Source organism: Bacidia gigantensis (genome assembly GCF_019456465.1).
Source record: "Bacidia gigantensis strain McMullin 20006 chromosome Unknown contig_180, whole genome shotgun sequence".
NCBI lineage: Eukaryota > Fungi > Ascomycota > Lecanoromycetes > Lecanorales > Ramalinaceae > Bacidia > Bacidia gigantensis.
Window position 1 is genome coordinate 3,311,111 of NW_025408596.1, and position 19,919 is coordinate 3,331,029.

General features: G+C 50.4%; 7 protein-coding genes across 7 annotated transcripts; 2 read left to right on the forward strand and 5 right to left on the reverse strand.

The window, feature by feature from the left end:
• Nucleotides 1-1,796: 1,796 nt before the first annotated feature.
• Nucleotides 1,797-5,959, forward strand: KY384_003928 (uncharacterized protein; the record flags this gene model as incomplete). The annotated part of the gene is made up of 3 exons (XM_044812437.1): nucleotides 1,797-2,075; nucleotides 2,129-2,260; nucleotides 2,312-5,959. 3 exons carry the CDS (start codon nucleotides 1,797-1,799, stop codon nucleotides 5,957-5,959), a joined length of 4,059 nt encoding a protein of 1,352 aa, XP_044671570.1.
• Nucleotides 5,960-6,543: 584 nt separating this feature from the next.
• Nucleotides 6,544-8,143, reverse strand: KY384_003929 (uncharacterized protein; the record flags this gene model as incomplete). The annotated part of the gene is given in 4 exon segments (XM_044812438.1): nucleotides 6,544-6,791; nucleotides 7,055-7,504; nucleotides 7,679-7,720; nucleotides 7,732-8,143. The coding sequence occupies 4 exon segments, from the start codon at nucleotides 8,141-8,143 to the stop codon at nucleotides 6,544-6,546; spliced, it is 1,152 nt and encodes a 383-aa protein (XP_044671571.1).
• A 257-nt stretch (nucleotides 8,144-8,400) lies between these two features.
• KY384_003930 (uncharacterized protein) lies at nucleotides 8,401-9,910 on the reverse strand (the record flags this gene model as incomplete). The annotated part of the gene is made up of 2 exons (XM_044812439.1): nucleotides 8,401-9,413; nucleotides 9,499-9,910. The coding sequence occupies 2 exons, from the start codon at nucleotides 9,908-9,910 to the stop codon at nucleotides 8,401-8,403; spliced, it is 1,425 nt and encodes a 474-aa protein (XP_044671572.1).
• A 1,320-nt stretch (nucleotides 9,911-11,230) lies between these two features.
• KY384_003931 (uncharacterized protein) lies at nucleotides 11,231-12,387 on the reverse strand (the record flags this gene model as incomplete). Its single annotated transcript, XM_044812440.1, has 2 exons — nucleotides 11,231-11,638; nucleotides 12,301-12,387. 2 exons carry the CDS (start codon nucleotides 12,385-12,387, stop codon nucleotides 11,231-11,233), a joined length of 495 nt encoding a protein of 164 aa, XP_044671573.1.
• A 407-nt stretch (nucleotides 12,388-12,794) lies between these two features.
• Nucleotides 12,795-13,691, reverse strand: KY384_003932 (uncharacterized protein; the record flags this gene model as incomplete). The annotated part of the gene is made up of 2 exons (XM_044812441.1): nucleotides 12,795-12,942; nucleotides 13,582-13,691. 2 exons carry the CDS (start codon nucleotides 13,689-13,691, stop codon nucleotides 12,795-12,797), a joined length of 258 nt encoding a protein of 85 aa, XP_044671574.1.
• Nucleotides 13,692-16,709: 3,018 nt separating this feature from the next.
• KY384_003933 (uncharacterized protein) lies at nucleotides 16,710-18,404 on the reverse strand (the record flags this gene model as incomplete). Its single annotated transcript, XM_044812442.1, has 4 exons — nucleotides 16,710-17,349; nucleotides 17,439-17,879; nucleotides 17,979-18,025; nucleotides 18,075-18,404. The coding sequence occupies 4 exons, from the start codon at nucleotides 18,402-18,404 to the stop codon at nucleotides 16,710-16,712; spliced, it is 1,458 nt and encodes a 485-aa protein (XP_044671575.1).
• A 1,153-nt stretch (nucleotides 18,405-19,557) lies between these two features.
• On the forward strand, nucleotides 19,558-19,891 carry KY384_003934 (uncharacterized protein; the record flags this gene model as incomplete). Its single annotated transcript, XM_044812443.1, has 2 exons — nucleotides 19,558-19,617; nucleotides 19,673-19,891. The coding sequence occupies 2 exons, from the start codon at nucleotides 19,558-19,560 to the stop codon at nucleotides 19,889-19,891; spliced, it is 279 nt and encodes a 92-aa protein (XP_044671576.1).
• Between the last annotated feature and the right edge of the window lie 28 nt (nucleotides 19,892-19,919).

The following is a 19,919-nucleotide window of genomic DNA, read 5'->3' on the forward strand; positions in this document are numbered from 1 at the left end:
CATGAGTGATCAGTCTCCGGTCAGCGCATTTCCCTTCGACCTACCCTGTCAGCTTCCCCGCTTTTATCGTGACGTTATGCACGGCCGCCAACAATACACTACACAAGGACCTATATTGGAGCATAATTGCAAATATGCTCGACACCATATCGCTGCTACGGCACTCGGAGAACGTCTGCAAAGACCGGGACATCTTCAACTCCTCGAAATCTTGTGAAAGAGAAGAGATCAGACAATCTATCACCTTGAAAAGTCAATGATAGTCTTTGCAATGTGAACAGCGGGCCGCCCTATGCTCAGGCGATATCAGACTATATTTTCCGACGAAGAATGAACAATCGCATCACCGAACAAAGGCAATTTCAACCTCGTGCCTCAAGAAATGCATGCTTACTAAGACACTGGCTTTGAGTTTAATGACCAATGAAATATCAGACGCTAGTCCATAGACAGTTAGTGGGCTACCCCTGAAAATGGAGGCTGAGAAGCACTTGCCATCCATTGTCTTGCGAGAACAACGTCTTTACGGATTGCATTCTCCAGGTTCGCGTCTGTAGCGCCAGCTCACCATAAATCGATGACCCGCATTCAGGACTCGTCTCTGAGCGCGGCCATCTTCGAAACGAAACGTCTCGATGGGGGAGATCTTGCCTCGAGGAACCGCGCGGTATGAGATGGCAGAGGGCAATGAGCTCGAGCACAGTATCGCGGCACTCGACGTTCATTGATGACATCTTTGAACCTGCGTATAACAAAGTATGTGCTTAGTCCATGAAGTAATTCGTAACCTGCAATACGATTGGTGAGCATGTAAAGGAAGACTGCCTTTCAAAATTGGCTCTCGCCTACAGTAGAATTGATATTTGTACTTTTGATGGAGGAAATTGTTAAGTCATATGTGGCAGAGCCGACGACCTTCCTCAGCTACCGTGCATCTCTCTCCCTCCGCTGTTGTCATTGAATGTCAAAGTATGAGTGCATCCTAGGCAAAAGTTACCATCCAAAGACCACATTTTCTGTCAAGCGATGATGATGCATGCCAACAGACTTGATTCATTTAGTTCTTCTTTGATGCGATGTGTAATCTAGGTTATTGAAGAAAACTGATAAGTTCTTGCCTTTCAAATCAGGCAAACACCGGGCAAGACTGGGCCAAAATCACGTTGAAGGCATCTACTTGTGAAGTTAAATTTAGCATTATGAGCAGATCAAGGCTATGCTAAGGCTGAGACGTAGATTCCTCGTTGCACTCAATTGAAAGTCCTGAAAAGGATTAGCGCTGTTGACGTTGAAGGAGTCCGTCCATAGAGTATCAGAATATGTGATGCTATTTGCCTTGGCGCAAACTTCGTGTTCATCACATGACGAGGCAGGTATGAGGCAAGGCTGAAGGACATTTCAGGCCTATACCAAATCTGGCAGTCGCAGGCGACTACGCCGGATGATTTGCCTCTATTTCCCGCTGGAAACAATTCGATTTGCCTTGTAATGTTTGACACATTTCATCATTGTTGCCAGCCCCCTCTTTTCTGCTTGACAAATAGCACCGCAGTGGCAAGGTGCCACAGTCACGTCCATAAGCTCAACACATATAAAGGTGACACCTGCTAGGTGTATCGACGACACATTCGGGTGCTAACCTTAACGGTAAATATATATACAAATTCCTGCCTCTTTGTTCTTGCCTCCAAAATTCTCTTGTCATATCCCTCTATCATCTCACATCCTCACATTTCAGATACGAACAACATTTCATGACATCTCACATTCAACACGTCGTACGCAAGACTGCTAACATGACACAACCGCAGACTCAGCTTCTCAACCCGATCGTTGTCCTACTTCTTTTCCTCATCCTTCAAAAACTCTCGAACATCCTCATAAGCTTCTTTACCCAAATATGTGACATGGGATTTTATGTTCTCGCGATCTGGACAGTTATTACAGGTGTGAAATATATCGCCCATCAGATATCCACAACTTCGCACGTGGACCCCCATCCTTCTGCATCATCCTCAGAGATGGAACAACCACCCGCTGTTCGTAGAGACTTCTCGGGAGAGACTCTAGCTGAAGTACGTAAAAACATCCGCTGCTATCTTGATGATGCAAAGGCTGACTGGTACAGGAACTTTCAACATGTGAAGCAGCAACACCACAGCTGATGGGCATGGCGCCCGAAATAGACTTTGATCAGTATCACTGTGAGAATCATCCACCTTTCAGCCTCGAGCTGCAAGCCCCTCAACCTCTCACAGAGGTAAGTCTATATCAAAAGCTCAGCAAAGATGACCCGCTAATGCTTAGCTAGGAGCAAACTCAAATAGCAGAAAAGTCAAAGTCGATATGCCTTCCTTGCTTGGTGGAGCTTGGCGTGTCGTTTGCCCATATAGTAGGGCCAAAATCGACTTCCGAGGCAGTGGATACTGACAGTGTCATACACAACGATAATAAGGCAATTAAAGATGATCAACCGCTTATTGAACTAGGTGACACAAAGGAGCAACAAGTTGATTGCCCAGAAGCTGCCCTTCAATTGGACGAAGAAACGGATGTACCACTTGAGACCTCGAACAAGGTTCTTAGGTTGGACAACGAACAAAACGCGGGGCACACCGATCAAGACGATGCTGCACTACTGCAGACCGACTCATCTTCTGACCGCTCAGACTTTCATACTTCACCCCAGGCTCAACACAAAAAGTCTTCCCAAGATCATACGGCTGACACATCAGAGAGTTCGACAAAATCTGTCGATATGATCCCTCAACCCGATGCAGTCAACACGACTGAAATTCCTACAAAGAATCAGAATGCAAATACCGATCCTTCGTGCCCAGCGCCTGAGGGAAAGCAACCATTCGAACAGTCTCTACCGAGCGTGGAAGAGACATCTCGCGAGATCGAGATGAACAACGATACATCCCCACAAGAGCAATACATGACAGAACAGCCTTTAAAGGAAGGCTCCGAGCCCAGTCAGAACGAAGCATTCGACGAGAGAAATTCGCTCAACAACATCGGCCAACCTACGGAGCAGACAGAACTCCTCACAGCCAAGTCAGGCCCGGCACCGTCCGAGCTGTTCGAGCCCATGGAGACAGCTACGGAAGCGGCTGATGAGGATGCTCTTACTGATACAAAAGTAGTCACGCCGACTACGGAGCCATCACAAGCTGTCTTCAATGCAGCTGTCGATCATGATGGTCTCGCAAATGCTGATATCTCCGACAGCGAACGAAACTCTGCCCACGACCAAACGAGGATTGACCAAGAGACACCAGAGAATCTTTCGGGTGCCACAAATAGAGATGTTTCATCCAAGACAGATGAGAAGAAGGAAGATCACAATTCCCTGGCAGAAATTTCAGCCGAAGACTTCTTCGTCCCAGTCAAAGATGATGGGCAAAACTTGAATCATATCCTCCTGGCTGGTACAGAAGACCAAAAGCGAAATGCTATTGTAAATCTTCCAGGGCAGCCAGCTGAGGATAACACGGACGTGACGATGAAGGGAGTCGCTGAGGCTCCAGAGGATCCCGCCACCACTGACGACGCTGCTATGATCGGCGCTGGGATCCAAGACGAGACCACATTATCTCAACAGGCAAAATTACCAGAAGAGGTTCACACCGAGGCTCATAAGAGCGTCGAAGCCAGCCCGGACAAGCCTTCGATGGTGGAGGAGAACGAGAGCAAGAAAACCGAGAAACCCCAAATACAGCCTCCGAAGACCAAGAAAGATACCAACAAAGCCACGAAGCGGACATTGCTTTCTTTGTCGCGTGGAACCATCCTTGAAGAGAAGTTTACTCTGAAGCCGGACCAAAAAACAATGGATAGGGTAAACAAGCAGCTTGCCGAGGCTAATGCAGGCAACCTGTTCATTTCTATCAAGGATCAGGATGAGGGACTTGGTCACATCTTCTTCCCACTCATGTCTCAGGAGTCCGAAGACGGAGCCATTGAATCCTCCGGCTACAAGGATACCCTTCAAGAGAATGTGATTGTGGCTCAGGAAGAGGAGCAGGGTGACACCGAGGCCAAGGCTGAGGAACAGCATGGTCCAGAAGCACCGCTATCTGCAATTGAATCGACGATGGAACATACGCAGGAGCCGCTGAGTCAAGCGAATGAGTTCTGCTTCTTTGTCCCAATCGAAGACAATGAAGATGGCTTAGGTCACGTGTTTCCATCTCTCAGTCATGCGACGAGTGATGCGGCAGCGAATGCCGATGATGCTGACCAGAATGACCGTAATAATCAAGACGATGACGCTCAAGCTGATCTCACTGCGTTTGGTTATCAGACAGCAGATAAAGCTGTCCATGATGAGGTCATCAAGGATTCTGCGACAATCCCGAAGGGTGACGAAACTCAAGGAGAGGCTGATGACGCATCTGCAGGTGCAAAAGCTAATGAGAAAGAGCAGACAATTTTGGAAGACATCGGGCATGAGTCGAAAGTCGAGGAGAGCGAGATCAACCGCACAGGCACACACGACGATACAACCCGACATATCGTACAATGTGAACCTTTAGGAGGGACGTTGATCGAGCTGGAAGATATCTCGGAGAATGCTAGTGAGGAGCAACCGCAGCACGCTCTGATAGAAGATGCAGAGCCCGAACAAGTCCAAATCACCGTCCCTGATTCTAGTGCACCTCAACACGCGGTCGTCGAAGCCATCGCAACGGATTTGGGCAAAGAGTCTAAGCAACCCACGACCAAAAGCACCATCGACAATGACAAGCCCGCAATACTCGGTGAAGATGCTCCTGCATCAAAGCAAGAGGCTCACTCAACAAAGCAAGTAGAAGATGAGGAGCAAGCGAAGCCTCATGAAGGAGCCCAAGATGTTGGCGAAGCACAGTCCGCCAGCTCATCATCAACTGAAACTGGCGATACTGTAGTACCAGACCCAAAGCTCGTAGAGCGACACCGTGAAGAGATCAGACAATTGATCTCCACTTTCCCCTCGGAGCAGGAGCGTAGTAGACTGCGCGGAATTGTTATGGGGCTCCTGCACAAGAAGTGGCCCCTGGAAAATATCGTAGCCTCTCTCACTAAGCGCAAGGAGATGAGCAAGAAGATATTCGACCACATTCCGGTCACACCTCCCTCTTCGCCTCCTCCATCCTCCTCCGATTTCGCACAGCTCGACCCTAGGTCTCCGCCAAAGATAGACTTTGCTGGAGGTGAGAAAGTGGCATTTCGTTCCGGGAGTACGTCGCCGCTGAGTTCACCTCCTAGCTCGCCTTCACCGTCTACCAAGAAGAGTTTGGGAATATTTCCAGAGGTGGATGACGCAGAGGGCCGACTTGACAAGCACCCTTCGCTAGTCAAGAAGATTGGCAAGGTCGGTGACTCCGAGGGTGAGAGCTATGCTCCACTCATTGAAGGAATGGAGGAACGCAAGCAACAGGCCGACAAGGCGACACCGTCTAAAAAGGCCAAGAAAAACAAGAAGAATAAGAAGAAGGGTAGAAAGACTACGGCTTCTGAACCTGAACTTGCAGTCGCAGCTGAAGTAGCAGCTGAGCCCAGCGCTGGAGCACCAGCTAAGACAGAAGTTGATGGAAAGACCACCGAGCCCGCCCTTCCTGGAAAGGAAGATGAAAAGGCCAGCGAGCCTGAACCAGCGAAGCAGATAGAGTCACCTCGCATCGCGTGGGACGAAGAGGTGGAGGAAGAAATTGCAAAGAAGCAAGAATTAGAAGAACCACAGATCGAAGGTGAAAAGACCACCTCCACCCCATCCACCACGCCGATTACGCTACAACCCTTACAAAAAGGCAAGAGCAAGCAAAATACCACCTCCGAATCAAAGGAGCAAACCGGGGGAAACGCCGGGGAAAAAGCATTGACGAAGAAAGAGCTACGCGCGCTGGAGAAGAAACAGGCGAAGCGGGCGAGGCAGGGGAGGGAGAGGGCTGAGAGGAGTAAGGGAGGTGTGTAGATTGATTGATTGTTGGCTTGGTGGTGGAGATGGGAAGGGAAGGGATGGGAAGGGGAAATCTCGGGTTTTAATGATTGGTGTGGTTGGACTTCTGTATCTGTGTGTATGGTTTGAGTTTAGTTTAGTTTAGTTTTGATTTGGGATAATTCAGTCCGGTCTGTGTGATGCAATTTTCATGCTTTACAGGACTTTCTCCGTCTATTCATTTGTGCGGTGTTTTGGGACAAGAAGGGGGAAGATTCCTACATGGCTGGCTGGATGGCTGGATGGCGATGTGGACTGTAGATGCCCTACCACACTGCGTAATACGAGAATCGAACACCGTCGACGGCGAGGACGGTAGATTCTGTGATTGTGCTTAGAAAGGCATTGATGTGTCTGGGTGTTGAGAACACAATGTATTCGAGTCAGGCAGGCATGCGATGTTTTGCCCCTATCTACCCACCGAATGCGACATACGAGTACGTCCCCACACACGCCCGTGGCTCTTTTTCTGCTTTTTTCGCACCACAAGCACTGTCGTCACTCCCAGCCTCATACGACATCACCTCTTTCTTCTCTCACACAACGGGCGCAACACACTCTCACCTCCCAAGCGTAACCCTCCCATCTCTCGCCCCAACCCAGAGAACCCCCCCACCACCACCCCCTCCCCCACCACCACCACCACCCTGCCCTCCCATCCCCTCCCACACCCTCATCAACTCCGCCATCTCCCCCCCATGCGCCTCTCTACTCCCCACAATCCCCCCCTCAAATCCCCCCTGTACCCCAATCGTCTCAACAACCAGCGCTCCCCCTCCACTGTCTCCGACACCCCCCATTCCGGTTCCTCAACCTCGATTGGCTCGTCGTTTAGTCGCGAAATGTCGATAGTGCCCCGGCGTTTTAGACTGAGCAGGTCCCGTGTCGCTTGTCCGTTGCTGGCGTCTAGGTAGATCGCTTGGGTGAGGAGGTGGAGGATTTTTTGCGTTGTGGCGAGGGAGTGGTGATGGGGATGAGGATGACCATGTTGATGGGGCTGGGGATGGATGGAGGGGAGGGGGAGCAGGGGCCGAAGGTACTTCGCCAGCGCGCGGTAGTGGTACATCAGACTCTTCGTCTCGTCGCTGTGCTCGTTATTCTCAATAGTCCGCACGCCCGTGAAGTCCAGCACTGCTCTAACGGCATCCCGCTTCGTTCTGGTCGCGTCGGGCTCGGTGGTGCTTTTGAGCACGGCGAGGATGAAGTTCAGCTCGCTTGTTCGGGACAGATTGTCGAAGGATGAGACGAAGCCTTCGTCGTTGAGATGGCGGAGACGCCGGTTGTTTTCCACCACGGACTCGTGGTAGAGCGAGTGCTCGTCGTATTTCTCGCTCGCTTTGCTGTATTTGCCCAGTTTGAGGGCTGCGTCACCGACGCTGGCGAAGTGGGTGTAGAGGGAGTAGAGGCTCCAGGCTAGGTCTCTGGTCCAGCGGACGGGAGGTGCCATTGTGGCTTTGAGATCGGTGGTGTAGGTGGGGGAGACGCCGGTGAACGAGAGGCAGTCTTGCTGCGTGTAGAGGTCTCGGAAGGGTTCTAGTAGCGATTTCTGGTGCTCCAGAGGGAGGAGAGTTGCGGAATAGGGGCTAAGGTGGAAGTTATACTATTGAAAGAGTCAGCAATATCGCCTAAATCATTGTTTGCAGGCACAATAGCGCTAGATTTGTAGTGAATCTGTCTCATAAAGGGGTGATATACCGTTGAGCAACCCATCCGTCGTATATCCACCAGTATCAGCGTCTGCAACAAACGAGCAAAAGCCACAAGATCCTGCGCTACAAGAATGAAGCTATGAAACAAGGCAGGATTGCGGTTCGCGAAGAATTCATCTGGTATCTCTGGCCACTCAAAGTTGATGCTGATGATCATAGCGCCCTTCTTGCAACGGCTAACAAGGCTTGCATTGCTGCAGACAGGGGCAATCTCGGCATCTCTCAGCGCCTTGAAAACTTGGCCTAGGTTGCAAGAGATCGTGACAAAGGTGTTCTCCTGGTAGAGAATTGGTGATGCTTCGTTAAAGATAGCCTTGTTGGCGCCGAGGATCATGGTTTCAAACCGATATAGGCGGCTGAGGAAGCGATTTGGAGGCTGCTGCACATTTGTTGAGACGAGGAGATGACGGTACACCTCTCGGCGCAGCTCAAGAGGGAGCTTCTCAAGCATTCTGATATAGTAGAGATAGTATCGTTCGCTGAGAGAGGAATCGGCAGCGGCGGAGTGTCATTTTCGATATAGTGCCGCCGCCGGGTATTGTGCGTGAAAATCACGCTAGCGACACGTATCTCAGTCTGCGTGTTTACAATAGGCTCGTTTAGGAAGGAGTTCATTGTTTCTAAGGTTATTTCCCTAGATTTTAATGTGCAGCAGGCAGATTAAAGTAATCTCAACTCTTTAATCCCCCCTTCATCCCACACGAGCATTCAATACACCGCATAAAAAGGTGTACAAGCCTTATTATCCTTGACCTTTCCCCACGGACTATCTCCCCCATTCGTAGCACACCCATTACCAGCCTTCACCTGGCTAATGCAGTTATAATCAAGGCTCCCATCCGGATTGGCCTTGACCACTGCGTTCTTATTCCCGCCCGGTCCGTTCGCCTTGCCACAATTATACGCCCCGTCAAAAATCAAGTCCAGTCGTCCCCACCCTTGAGTGACGATGTCGTTCAGGAGTTCCGCGGAGGCGGGACCCGCGGCTGGCTTGGCGAAGTATTTCTGCGGCGAGAAGAGTCGTTGGGTATTGTGGGAGGACCACATGCCCCAGCCTTCATGGATGCCGAATTTGCACTTCTGCCCCTTGGGGCAGTCGCAGATGTCGTTGGCGCCATATCTGCACCCGAACGTCGAAGAGATGCTGCCTGCGTCGTTTGTGAGGCCGTCGGTGAAGAGCGGTCCGTACCAGGCTGTGTATCCATTCATGTCCATGGCTGTTGTGACGATGAAGGTCGTCAGCCCGATTGAGAGCTCCTTTGTCTCCTTGGGTAGACTGATGGCCGCGTCGGCAGAGAAGGTGCCGTGATTTGCGAAGTTGGCGAAGGTTTCCGAGTCGGTCATGAGCGACGAAAGCGTATCTGTGAAGGTCTTTCCGAAGTTTGTATTGATGTCTTTCAGTGCTTTGTCTAATTGGCCTATCTGTACGTTTTGATCGTTTTCTGCCGATGCTGGGAAGAAGTTCTTGACCAAGCCCGGGGTCTGCCCTATGGCTTGGGCGAATGCATTGGCGGCTGCTTTCACGCCGCTGTCAACTGCAGGGGCAAGAGGCCCAAGAAGTGTGGCGAGTCCAGCGGATAGAGAGGCCAGGAGGTTGCCCAGAGCCACGTTGTTGGTTCTCGGCGGGTCGATGGCGTTGACGATGTTTTGGACATCAAGGGCGGCTAGACCGGTGGCGAATTGGAGGGCGACATACCACTCCGAGAAGAAGTTATGAATGACTGTACGTCGCAAGTGTCAGTGTTTACGCATTCAAAGAGAGCATGTTGATGCCCGAAATATTAGGGCTTATAGGGCGTAACTCACTCCAAATGTTCCTGACGATGTAACGTGCCTCGACTGACTTTGCATAGTCCCCCTTCAGAGTGAATCCTCCCAGATCGCACAGATCTAGATTGATCTTACTACAGCCTGTGAAGTCTGAATTTGCCAGGGCCAGACGCAGGAAGCACTTCGACCATGCCTCATTCGGATCGGATCCAGTGCCGCAGCAAGTTCCTACATCGTCACCAGGACCGCAGTGCTTGGTGGTCTTCACCCAATTTCGCAGGTAATCGCCGACGTTCTTCTTGTCCCAGCAGTCGGCGCTGTAGGGTATGATTGGATCGACGCTGCAGGGATCGGAGTCGGCTCTTGGGAAGACAAGCTCCTTAAGTACTAGAGTAGCAAATGACAAAGAACCTAGTCCAAGGAGGATGAAAGTTTGAAAAAGGAGCATTTTGGCTCGAATGTGTGGCAATGGGAAAGGCTTGCTATGGAGAAGCACATGGAGCGTGGACGATGCCCTTTTATGAGGCGTACTTAGCTATGTGGTCCCATGTTGGATTGTCATGAGACGAGCTGCCATCCATTTCAATGGGCGATGCAAGTTTTAGAATATGGATTGTTCGTTGGATGGACATTGCACGTGCGCCGGCGTCCAACAGGAGATCTCCCACGGCGTCGTGCCCGTGGGTCGGCGTTGGATCAAGGCTGTACTGATGACAGAGTTCCGGCGTGTTTTATCTGTGATCTGTGATCAGTGAACCAACACGAGATTCGTTCTTGGATTTACTTCATCAAATTGGGATGATGAGCCGTCATTGCCCATATTGACGCCAAGTTGAAGGCATCCAACACCTCCACACGGCCCGCGCCAGTCGGACACCACCCGCCAACAAGATCCCCGGTTTCACCCCATTCGATGACGACCAATTCCTCCATTCGACAAACATCAGGCGGAAACAATCGTGGCGAAGCCCACTGAAACTCACGCTGCTTGTCATCCCGTTATTCTGCAGAAAGCATACCAACACGGAAAAGGTGCCAATACCACTGCCACCAGGCACACACCACATCCCGGAGATAAATCTCGCAGTAAATGTACTCTGCTGTTGGATTGCAAATACCAGCCCCCTTTTCGCATTCACCAATGCGCTCTGTATCGATGATGGATGAGGGTGCGTGTTGTCAAAACATTGCGTGAGGGTCTTCATCGAAACAAACAAAAATCGCAACAACCTGACCTGGCTTGGCCTTATGCTGATTAGCACCTCAAAGTCGAATAATGCACGCAGTGGGCACGAGATTAGGCTGAGTCTATATCATCTCTACCTTGTTGCAAAGACCGTGACCGGATTGGAGGCAAGGCAGCGATTGTCGGTCAATGCGCCCCCCACCAGCCAGCCACACCCAATTTGTCTCAAACCGTACTTTGATTGAGTGGAATACTGTGTTGTATGCGTAATGGACGTCGAGTCCTCGCCAGCCAGCCTTTGCTTACCTCCCCTGCGCACCTCGTGACCCTACTTCAATTGTAACCTGATGGCGGTGCAAGCTTCTTCATTAGTGGTCGTGGCGAAGTTCTGCAAACGTAGCTACGACTGAACAGAAAGTACCGAAAGCTGCATTGCTTGCAGAGACAAAGATCGTCATGTTCCGAGATTGCAGGTTGCCGTCATTTCTCAACCTCATCAAATGTAGCTAAACAGGAGGAGGAGAAAGATGAACATACATGGATGGATCTGTAGGAGCCATAGACCGTATCAATATGTACAATTTATTCCACACATAAGACGATGCTATGCCGCATAGCTCCTACCTCAGTATCTATGTCCCGGTTCCCCACCTCTTTTACCTGAATCGTTGTAGCAACAACCTCCACCGTGACCCCTCGCATGTCTTGCTTTTCGTGTTTTCCTAATTCTACCTCTCGATTTACTTTGACGAGATTTCGGTCTCTTTTGTAACGCTTTGTTGACCCAGCGACCTCTGTGCTTCCAAGTCTTTCCTCCTCCCGTTTACAAATATCATGTGTGGTATTCGGTTGAAATGATGTTTGAGCGTCGAAGAAGTCAGAGATAGGTACGACATGGTTTCGACTATCCTGGTTATCTTCCACGAGTCCAGATGTAGCAGACATGTTTCTGAGGCTTTGTATGTTCCTAGCTCTTTTCCTTGGACCTTCCTATTCACAGGTATAGGACCAGAAACCCAACCTTTACGTGAGAATTCAGAAGGGCAGAACTTGGAGAGAAACTCAGGTATGTCCGTCTATTCCTTTAAATGTGATCGCTATTTTGTCGAGCCCATATCCCGCGCCTGCTCGTGTACTATTCGAGCGTTAAATTGTGGACCAGGTCCCATAGAGACGACCATGGATTAATTGAAAGCCTCGCAAATTTCGTCGACCGGCGGCAGACTTGGAGAAGGCACTGGTCATCTCTCGCCTTACCGCTCGGATGAAACATGTCGTTGAGAGTGACCTTTAGACCTTCCACTTTCCCGATATCTTATTTTGACTGGATCGTTGCTCCAGGGCTCTTGGTGCCTTCCATGTCCTTTCCCCCTTCCTCCAGCCAAACTATCTGCTTCCCATTGTAAGCAGCAAATGGAAAATGCCGTCATGATCAAAGATGCCCTTGTATCTCGAGTGAAGAGTGCACACAATGAAAACGGCGTGTCCAACGCTATCATTACTTTGCCTTTGCCGAAAAGGTGGTCATTGATGTCCCCAAAACAGCCTTCATACTAGGGTAACGATGATGTTGTAGTCTTCAGGGTCCATCAGCGTCTACAAGATTGACAGGGTGTTATAATCTGAGCAGGTTGATATTTCAAGAGCTCGACAAATGGAGTGTAGGTGGTGGTGAGAGACTCTGCAGCGTCTTGGAGAAGAAAGAAGAGGCCGACGGGGAGAAGCGCTGCAGTCGCCATTATGCTGGACTTCGGCGCTGCAAGAGAATAGAATGCGTTAGGATGGCACCGAGAGATACAACTGGAGCTGCTGAGTGGTTCACGTCGAAAAATCGGGTCTTTAAATAGGTTTCGACTTTCACATAGCGAATGATTGCGACGTCGCTAGAGATGTCGACAGAGCCGTAGAGTGTAACAAACGAAGCAACCAGATTCTCGGTAGACCTCCATGGGATTGATTAGGGCGTAGCAAGAGTGTCACACCTGGGTGGTCTGCATCTTCCGTACATACATTTTCCTAAGACTTGAGACCGCGAGCAATGTTTTCCATTGGACAAGAAGCCAACATGCGACTTGGTTCATTTTGGCTCAATACCGTGTGCCACACGTATTCATTGTCCTTCTGAAAAGGGCCGCTGATCGCGCTTTCAGTTGAAGAAGAAGGTGTAGTCGGATGTTGTACGGGAGACAGAAGTCACAGCTGATTCTCGAGTCTCAGACTTTTCAAGAGACGAAACCGTAGGGTTCCTAATTATCGAGAACTCTTGAGGAATATAGTGAGCCAGCTCTACTAATCTGAACCACAGTATGAATCTGCATATGGGCGTTCCATTGAATTTGCGATTCTGTCAGGTGCAGTCATTTCCCTTTTCCCCATGCTTCATCGGTTTCCCAGCTGTGAGACTAAGTCAATACTCGGCGGAAGTAACAAGAGACTTCTGAGATATCGAAGCCTAGATACGATAAGACCGTAAGATATCGAGCGTCTTGACAGGACCTTGGCGTATCGGATAAGATATTGAGACTCTGTATGTTCCTAACTTCTTGAACAATCTTGCTAACCGGAAGGATGTCAAAGCGTAATTTGAGGCGTTTGACGATATTTCAACCTTGTCTAACCATGGCTAGAGACTGCTTTTTCCTAGTTTCATGCCTCTCTTGTCATGACCACAGCGTCACATGTCGTAAGGACGACCGTCAGACTCAACACACCATACATTCAAGACTGTAGGTGTCACGTAAGGGAAGCTTTTTCGATTGTCTGTAATCTTGTGCTGGTGGGGCTTGAGGGAAGCTATGATTCGTAGTACTGGTGGATGAGACGCGGGCGGAGGAGTGAAAGACTTGTCAGTCCCTTGAGCACGATAGGGATAGTTTATACTCTGGACTTGAGATAGTAGTGCCCCGGGTGTGTGTGTAGGTTTCTCTTTTCACATTCTCTTCTTTTGCTTCTTCTTGTTCTTCTTCTTGTTCTTGTTCTTCTTCTCCTTCTCCTTCTCCTTCTCCTTCTCCTTCTCCTTCTCCTTCTCCTTCTTCTTCCACATAGAAAAAGCTGTCCGAGGATGAATACGAGATAGAGCTTTGCTCACTCGACGTAGCTTGACTTCTCACTTTAGGTCAAGTCCATGCCTCTCCGTCAGCTTGTAGACAGCACTAGTGAGCGAATTTCGACAGAAGACCCGCTGGATTCATTGAAAGCCTCGAGGACTTTTCTGGTCGAGAATGAGATTCTTCAGAGGACTGGGAAGGTCTGTGATACCCCTAGCATAATTTTGTTGGCTCCAATTGGTCTCGTCCTTCCTCTTTTCTGTGCCTTCAGCACTGGTCGAAACTTCACTGAGTCTCCCAAAATAAGCCTGCGCTAGCATCCTTCGGATTTCATTGGAAGTCTCAAAAGATGGGCCTACTGATTCCCAGGTCACAGCACATCTATACGTGCTCCCAGTAATCATATAATCCCATTTATTCCATGATACGACTCTGCTGATCATCTTTCGCCCATGAAGATCTCACATTCATCGGGTGTAGTGCGAAGCTGGTCCAGAGGCCGACGCAGTGACAATGGAAGGTTCTTGTAAGATAGCCTCATTATTGAGGTGGAAAATGCGTATGACTTATGTGTAAAAGCCTCGAGGGCTCTTTCGATCAAAGGAGATTGTCTTCAGGAGACTGGAGAAGTCTTCAGAACCACAACCACGTATGTATTATCGCCGGACTTTCCCGTTCCTTTTCCTCTAGATACCTCCAGCAATAGTTGAAGCTCCACCGAGCCTGCTCTAGCAAGGTCTAGAATTCATTGAGAGACTCGAAAGATCGACGAATAAGGATTCAATCTTCTTGCCATTCATACTCTTAGAACTGTTGCAGCCGCAAGTCTGCTGAGTGGACATGACGCGTCTGTTTACTCAGCTTTCGTGATCACAGATGTAGGTAATGAGTATGACCTGAAAGATCTCCTTCGTCGCTGAAATTTTCGACGAACTCGCCGGTCGAGGAGAGAATCTTTGGATTACAGGCGGTACTGTAGCTGTTTTGGCTGAAATATTGTTGATTTGACGCGTCAGGTCTCTCATTCTTGCTTCCTCTGATGGCAGCAGTAGCCGAAGCCTCGATGGCTCGAGCTTTGGAGGATTCAGGGTTCAATGAAGGCCTCGAAAAAACGGTGATCGGAAGGAACAATGTCCGAAAGACCACATGCGTCTCTCTCGTCCCCGCTAGTAAGGGAAACTTCGATGATTGTGACCTGCCAGAGCTCCCGGGTTCATTGAAAGCCTCGAAAGAAAGTGACCCCCGCTCCTAGATCAGAAGACGTGCGCTTGATATGCTCTTAGTGCTTGTAGTCTCCTAGCTCTTTCAAGACGTGATGTTGCTGATCGTCTTTCGCCTATGACGCGAGGAAAAGTGCCAGGATCAAAGTCAGAAACAACACGTGCAGGGTTCGTTTAGCAATACCATCTCAATCGGGTGTAGTGCGGATTCGCTCCGGTCGAGTGAGTCGCTCTCTGATAGACTGCGAACCTGTGCAAGAGGGCTCTCCGACGTTTTAGCTCTGTAGAGATGACTGCTTGAGCTGTGCCTCAGTCTAAGAGAAGACGAGAGCGTCCTTTGTTTAGGTTGGAGCTGAGTTCCCCTTGCAGAAACACATCCAGCGTGTTACTCCTTGCAGTATCCACTTAATGAGAAGGCTTTTGCAGAAGTCTGCTTGCTGAAAAGAGTCTTTGCTATCTGCTCGCAGATTTGTTAGTGTCTTCTCTATTCAGTGTATATACTCTGTCTGTCTGCAGTAAAGTGAGAGCAGATTAGTTCCGCCTTTGGCAAAGCTCCTCTCTCCGAAAGATGTCTATGTAGTCTTATTTGGAATAAGGTCTGACCGGAGAAGTGCTTCGGAAAACGATCCAAGTCAGAACATGAGTGCAATAGACAAAGAAGCGTCATCAGTAAGCGTGCCACATAAGCTTGTAAATTATATATTTATAAGCAGAAGCTGGCTTCCCCAACGGAAAGCTGAACAAGCAAGAAAAGAAGAAGAAAGCAACGAGGAGGCCGCTCAATTTATAGACAAGGGGATCTGTCAAGCGTCTGCCTTCACAATGTGAATACTAGCACAGTGAAGCCCCGTGCAGGTGAAGTTCACGCCTCACTTTAATCCTGCCTCCACCCCAACCCATTGCACCAGACGATCGCCCCGCCAACATCTCCCTCTTCACACCTACCGCCTATCCTTCATCCTTCATCCTCACCCTTCACCCTCACCCCCCCACCGTTTCCCGCAGGACGTCAATCATCCTACTGATCTCCTAATCTCACCGCCTACACCTCTCACCCCCACCAGCCCCGCACTGTCCGCCCCGCCCCAGCCCAGCCCAGCCCAACGCACGCCACGCCACGCATCTGACATCACTACAACCTCCCCATCCAGTTCCTTTATTAGTACCTACCGATCGCAGATGAACGTCCGCTTCCCCGCCCCATCCCCCCTTTCCCCTTCCTCCCTTCCCAAAAGATAAAGCAACAATCAGACCATCGTGGGAAGCTCCGTAGCAAGCTGTATCCTCGGCATCGCTGGGGATGAAAGGTAGCGGGGGAATACTTGTGCAAGGCCGGGAGGGAGGGAGGGAGGGAGGGAAGAGGGGGATGGTCGAGTACACCGTGCCAAGCACTTTATATTAGAGCCTCGGAATCATTCCGCTGTTTGGAGTAAGGCGGTGCTAAATATAGACGTCATCGATCACGAGGCGGAGATTGCGGGGTTTAGAAAGTTTGGCTGCGTGAAAGGACTGAGGGGTGTGAATTGATCCTTGATTTGGAGGTGGAGAGTTGAGAGCGAATATTGGCTACATGATGCTGGAGTACGGGATGGGATAATGTTGGGGAAGAGCAGGAAGAACTTTTGAAATACTACCCTATCCACCCGTATAGAAGACCGAAATAATAAAGTACTGCACATATACCCCCAAAAATGCCATTTCGCTATCCACCACGAGGACCACATCCTTCATGATCCTCTCAAATGCCCGATTGTTCCACCTACCCATGATTCCCTCCCACTGATAGGAGGCACATCATCTCGCCTCCCCATTTCCATTAACAAACCCATTGACCCCATTGCTCAACCCGCCGTCCACACCACCCCCTCGTCCCTTCGACAGCAAATCGAAAACCTTAGCAGCGCCTTTCTCACCCCCATCGACGATATCATCAGGCACGCTCCCCGCCTTAATCGTCGTATTGTCATTGATATCCCCCGCAACCTCCGCCGCCTTCTCCAATGCCTCCATCGCCTCATCGTTGTTCTCCGTATACCCCGTATCGCTGGCATCTACGTACGCCTCCAGTCCCTCTCCATTCCGCGGGTACTCCTGCATGAGCTTCTTGTGCCGGACGAGGGCATCGTTCATTTCCTTGGCGTCGACGTCGTTGATGAACTTGCAGGAGCCGAGTGGGGAGGGGACGGCGGCGCGGAGGATGCCATCCCGCGTCTTAAGGATCGCGGCGGTGCCTTTTTCGAGAATCTCGGAGTCGAATTGGGGATGGTCCATGGAGAGGCCGGCGCGGGAGAAGAGGGAGAGGATCCGACGGTGGTCTTTGTCGGAGAGGAGGTTGCGCGAGTTGGCGAGGGTGGCCGAGTAGGCCATGTCGATGCTGATGGCGTGGCCGTGACGGAGGGGGGTAGAGGGGACGAGCTCGTGCATGGGTGACCAGCTGGAGGAGTGTAAGTTGGTTATGGAGGTGGTGGTGGCAAAGGGTGACGACGAGGAGAAAGCGCGGGGCAAGGGTGGGAGGGAACTTACGTGTGTCCGTAGGCGATGACTCTGTCAAGTCCTATCTCATGAAGATTGGGTGTCTCAAGTTTCAACATCTCGAAGATGCCCTCTCTGTTGATCTTATCGGCGGCCTCAATGACCTCCTTTGATGCGCCATTCTTTCGACCAAACCCAGTGTCGATCAATTGTTCGCAGTATCTATCAAGGAGATTGAATGTATCAAGGTGTGAGCAGGTGGAGATCTTGATAAGCTCGGCAAAACCGTTGCGGATTTGCGCAGTAGGTAGGGTGCGGAGGAAGGTAAAATCAAGGAAGGTGTGCATGGGAGCATGATAGGCACCCAATCGATTCTTGTAATTGCCATAATTGACTGCAACCTTGATGGAGACCGAGGCGTCTATCAGACCAATGACGGTGGTCGGTACTCGGATGAAATTGGTGTTCCTGCGGTACGCCGCACACGCGAAGCTGCGGGAAAGAAACGTGACGTTAGCGTCATGGACCACCACATGTCTCACAGGATGGGAGGGAGCGCCTTGATATCATCTCTGGCAGGCATGCAATTACCCAGCAACATCAGTCACAAGGCCACCTCCAACCACCAACACTGGCTCCTACGCTCGCCTCAGTTGCATACTCACATCGTCATACCAGATCATGTACCTTGCGGATGATGCCGAACTCTGTCATCGAGTCCACAATTGACAGGAAGGTTGGGATCGTCTTCGCTTTCTCGCCGATTTTGGTTTGGTGAACCTTGAGCGTGAGGCCGTAGTGTTCAAAGTAACGCTCGATTGTTGATCCATAGACGCGATAGACGTTGGCGTCCATGACGGCCAATGCGCGACCCCATCGCTTGTAGCAATCGGCCAGCTCGTGGTTCTTGACGTTGAAGACCTCATCTTTGAAGGTAAAGTCGTAGGAGATCCTCTCGTACCCTTCGACGTGAAAGCCAGTCTTGGTCTCTTGGACCGTTGCATTCATGTCAGACATCTTGTAAAATCGGCAAAAGTGCTCAGAAATTCCACGAGAAGAAAAGAGAAAGACGGGTGAGGAGGAGCGGGCGTTTAGTGATTGCGTGGCGGAAAGCACGGGCGATTGGACTGCTTTAAAGACATTCGAGGCATTGTAGACGAGCTGGTACTTCTGACGTCTTGCAATGCAGACGCGACGCGAGAACGCAGATGGGGGAGATCCCGCGCTTTGTCCCTTGTTGGCCTGGGTAGGCGTGCGATAAAGTTGTCATTGATTGGGCTGGTGGCAGTGCATTTAGCCTTTGTCGCTGCATTGACTTCTGGCCGTCGTGAACCAGTCTCGCGCTTGCGATGCTCGTTTGTTGTAGTGGCAGCCAGAGTGCGGCACATGACGACGAACAATACACGTATTCTTGCGTCGGAGATACTTGCAGCTAGGCATTTTGTGGAGCGCAAATGCCTCTAAAGAAGCGTGATGCAATAGCCCCAATCAACGGCCAGCTCTCGAGCTCGTCAGCCCCTGCCTGCTGGCAACCGAATGCGTCTGTAGATGCCGTATGGTCAGGCCGATCGTTTCCACGGAATTGTCTTGGGTGAAAGGTACAAATGACTTACATCATGAGATGATGAAAATAGGCAAGAGCAAGCAGAATCCAGACGCACCCCACAAGGAGGGACGGGCCCAGATCTCTGGGAGACGTCAGATTTCGGGTAGATTGAGTTGGCCGAAGACCCACTCTAGAGAACGGGAGAACGGTCTGTGTGAGATCCGAGATCGCAATTGGCGGGGAACTGGAGGCATCCTGTATGTCGCCATCATGTCATGACTTTACTGGCTTAGCCTGTCCATGCGGATGACTTCAGCATCTCTCGCGTCGTCTGTTGAGGCAATTAGATCGACAGATGCCAAGCGGGATCCTGCAGTTTCACGAGATATTGTCGACGATTTTCGTAACGCTTTCGTGTTGCAGAAAATCCCTCGGCAATTTACTTCGTTGGCCTCAAGCACCATGGACCCTGACGTAGGGCGGGGCACTAGAGGCGCGGTGCCCCACCGGAAAATCTGGTGTTGAGAAAGGCGCGTATTCAGGGATTGTAAACACTCAATGTATGTCGCGTAACACCTCTGTTTATTGCTCTTCATCTTTCCTCTTCGATTGTGAAGGCCCATCATGTCCACCTTCGACCAGGACAAGTCGTATCAGGCACAGGAACCGGAAGGCACTTCATTTGTACGATGAGATCCCTGGCAGGTTGGAGATAGTGACGGCTAACATCGACACGTAGTTCGACGATGGAAGAGAGATTGAGTTGCTGCATTTTGTGTACAGTCATCCGAAATTGTCTGAGATCCGCGGGTCCCCTGAGAAAGTCATTGGAGCCATTGATGAGTTTGGGCGTACCAAAAAGTATTTGATGAACGTTGGACACCACAAGGGCCAGCTGGTGACCGAATTGATCCAGCAACACAAGCCAAAGGTTATGGTGGAGCTGGGGGGTACATAGGATACTCTGCCATCCTGTTCGGGGGTGC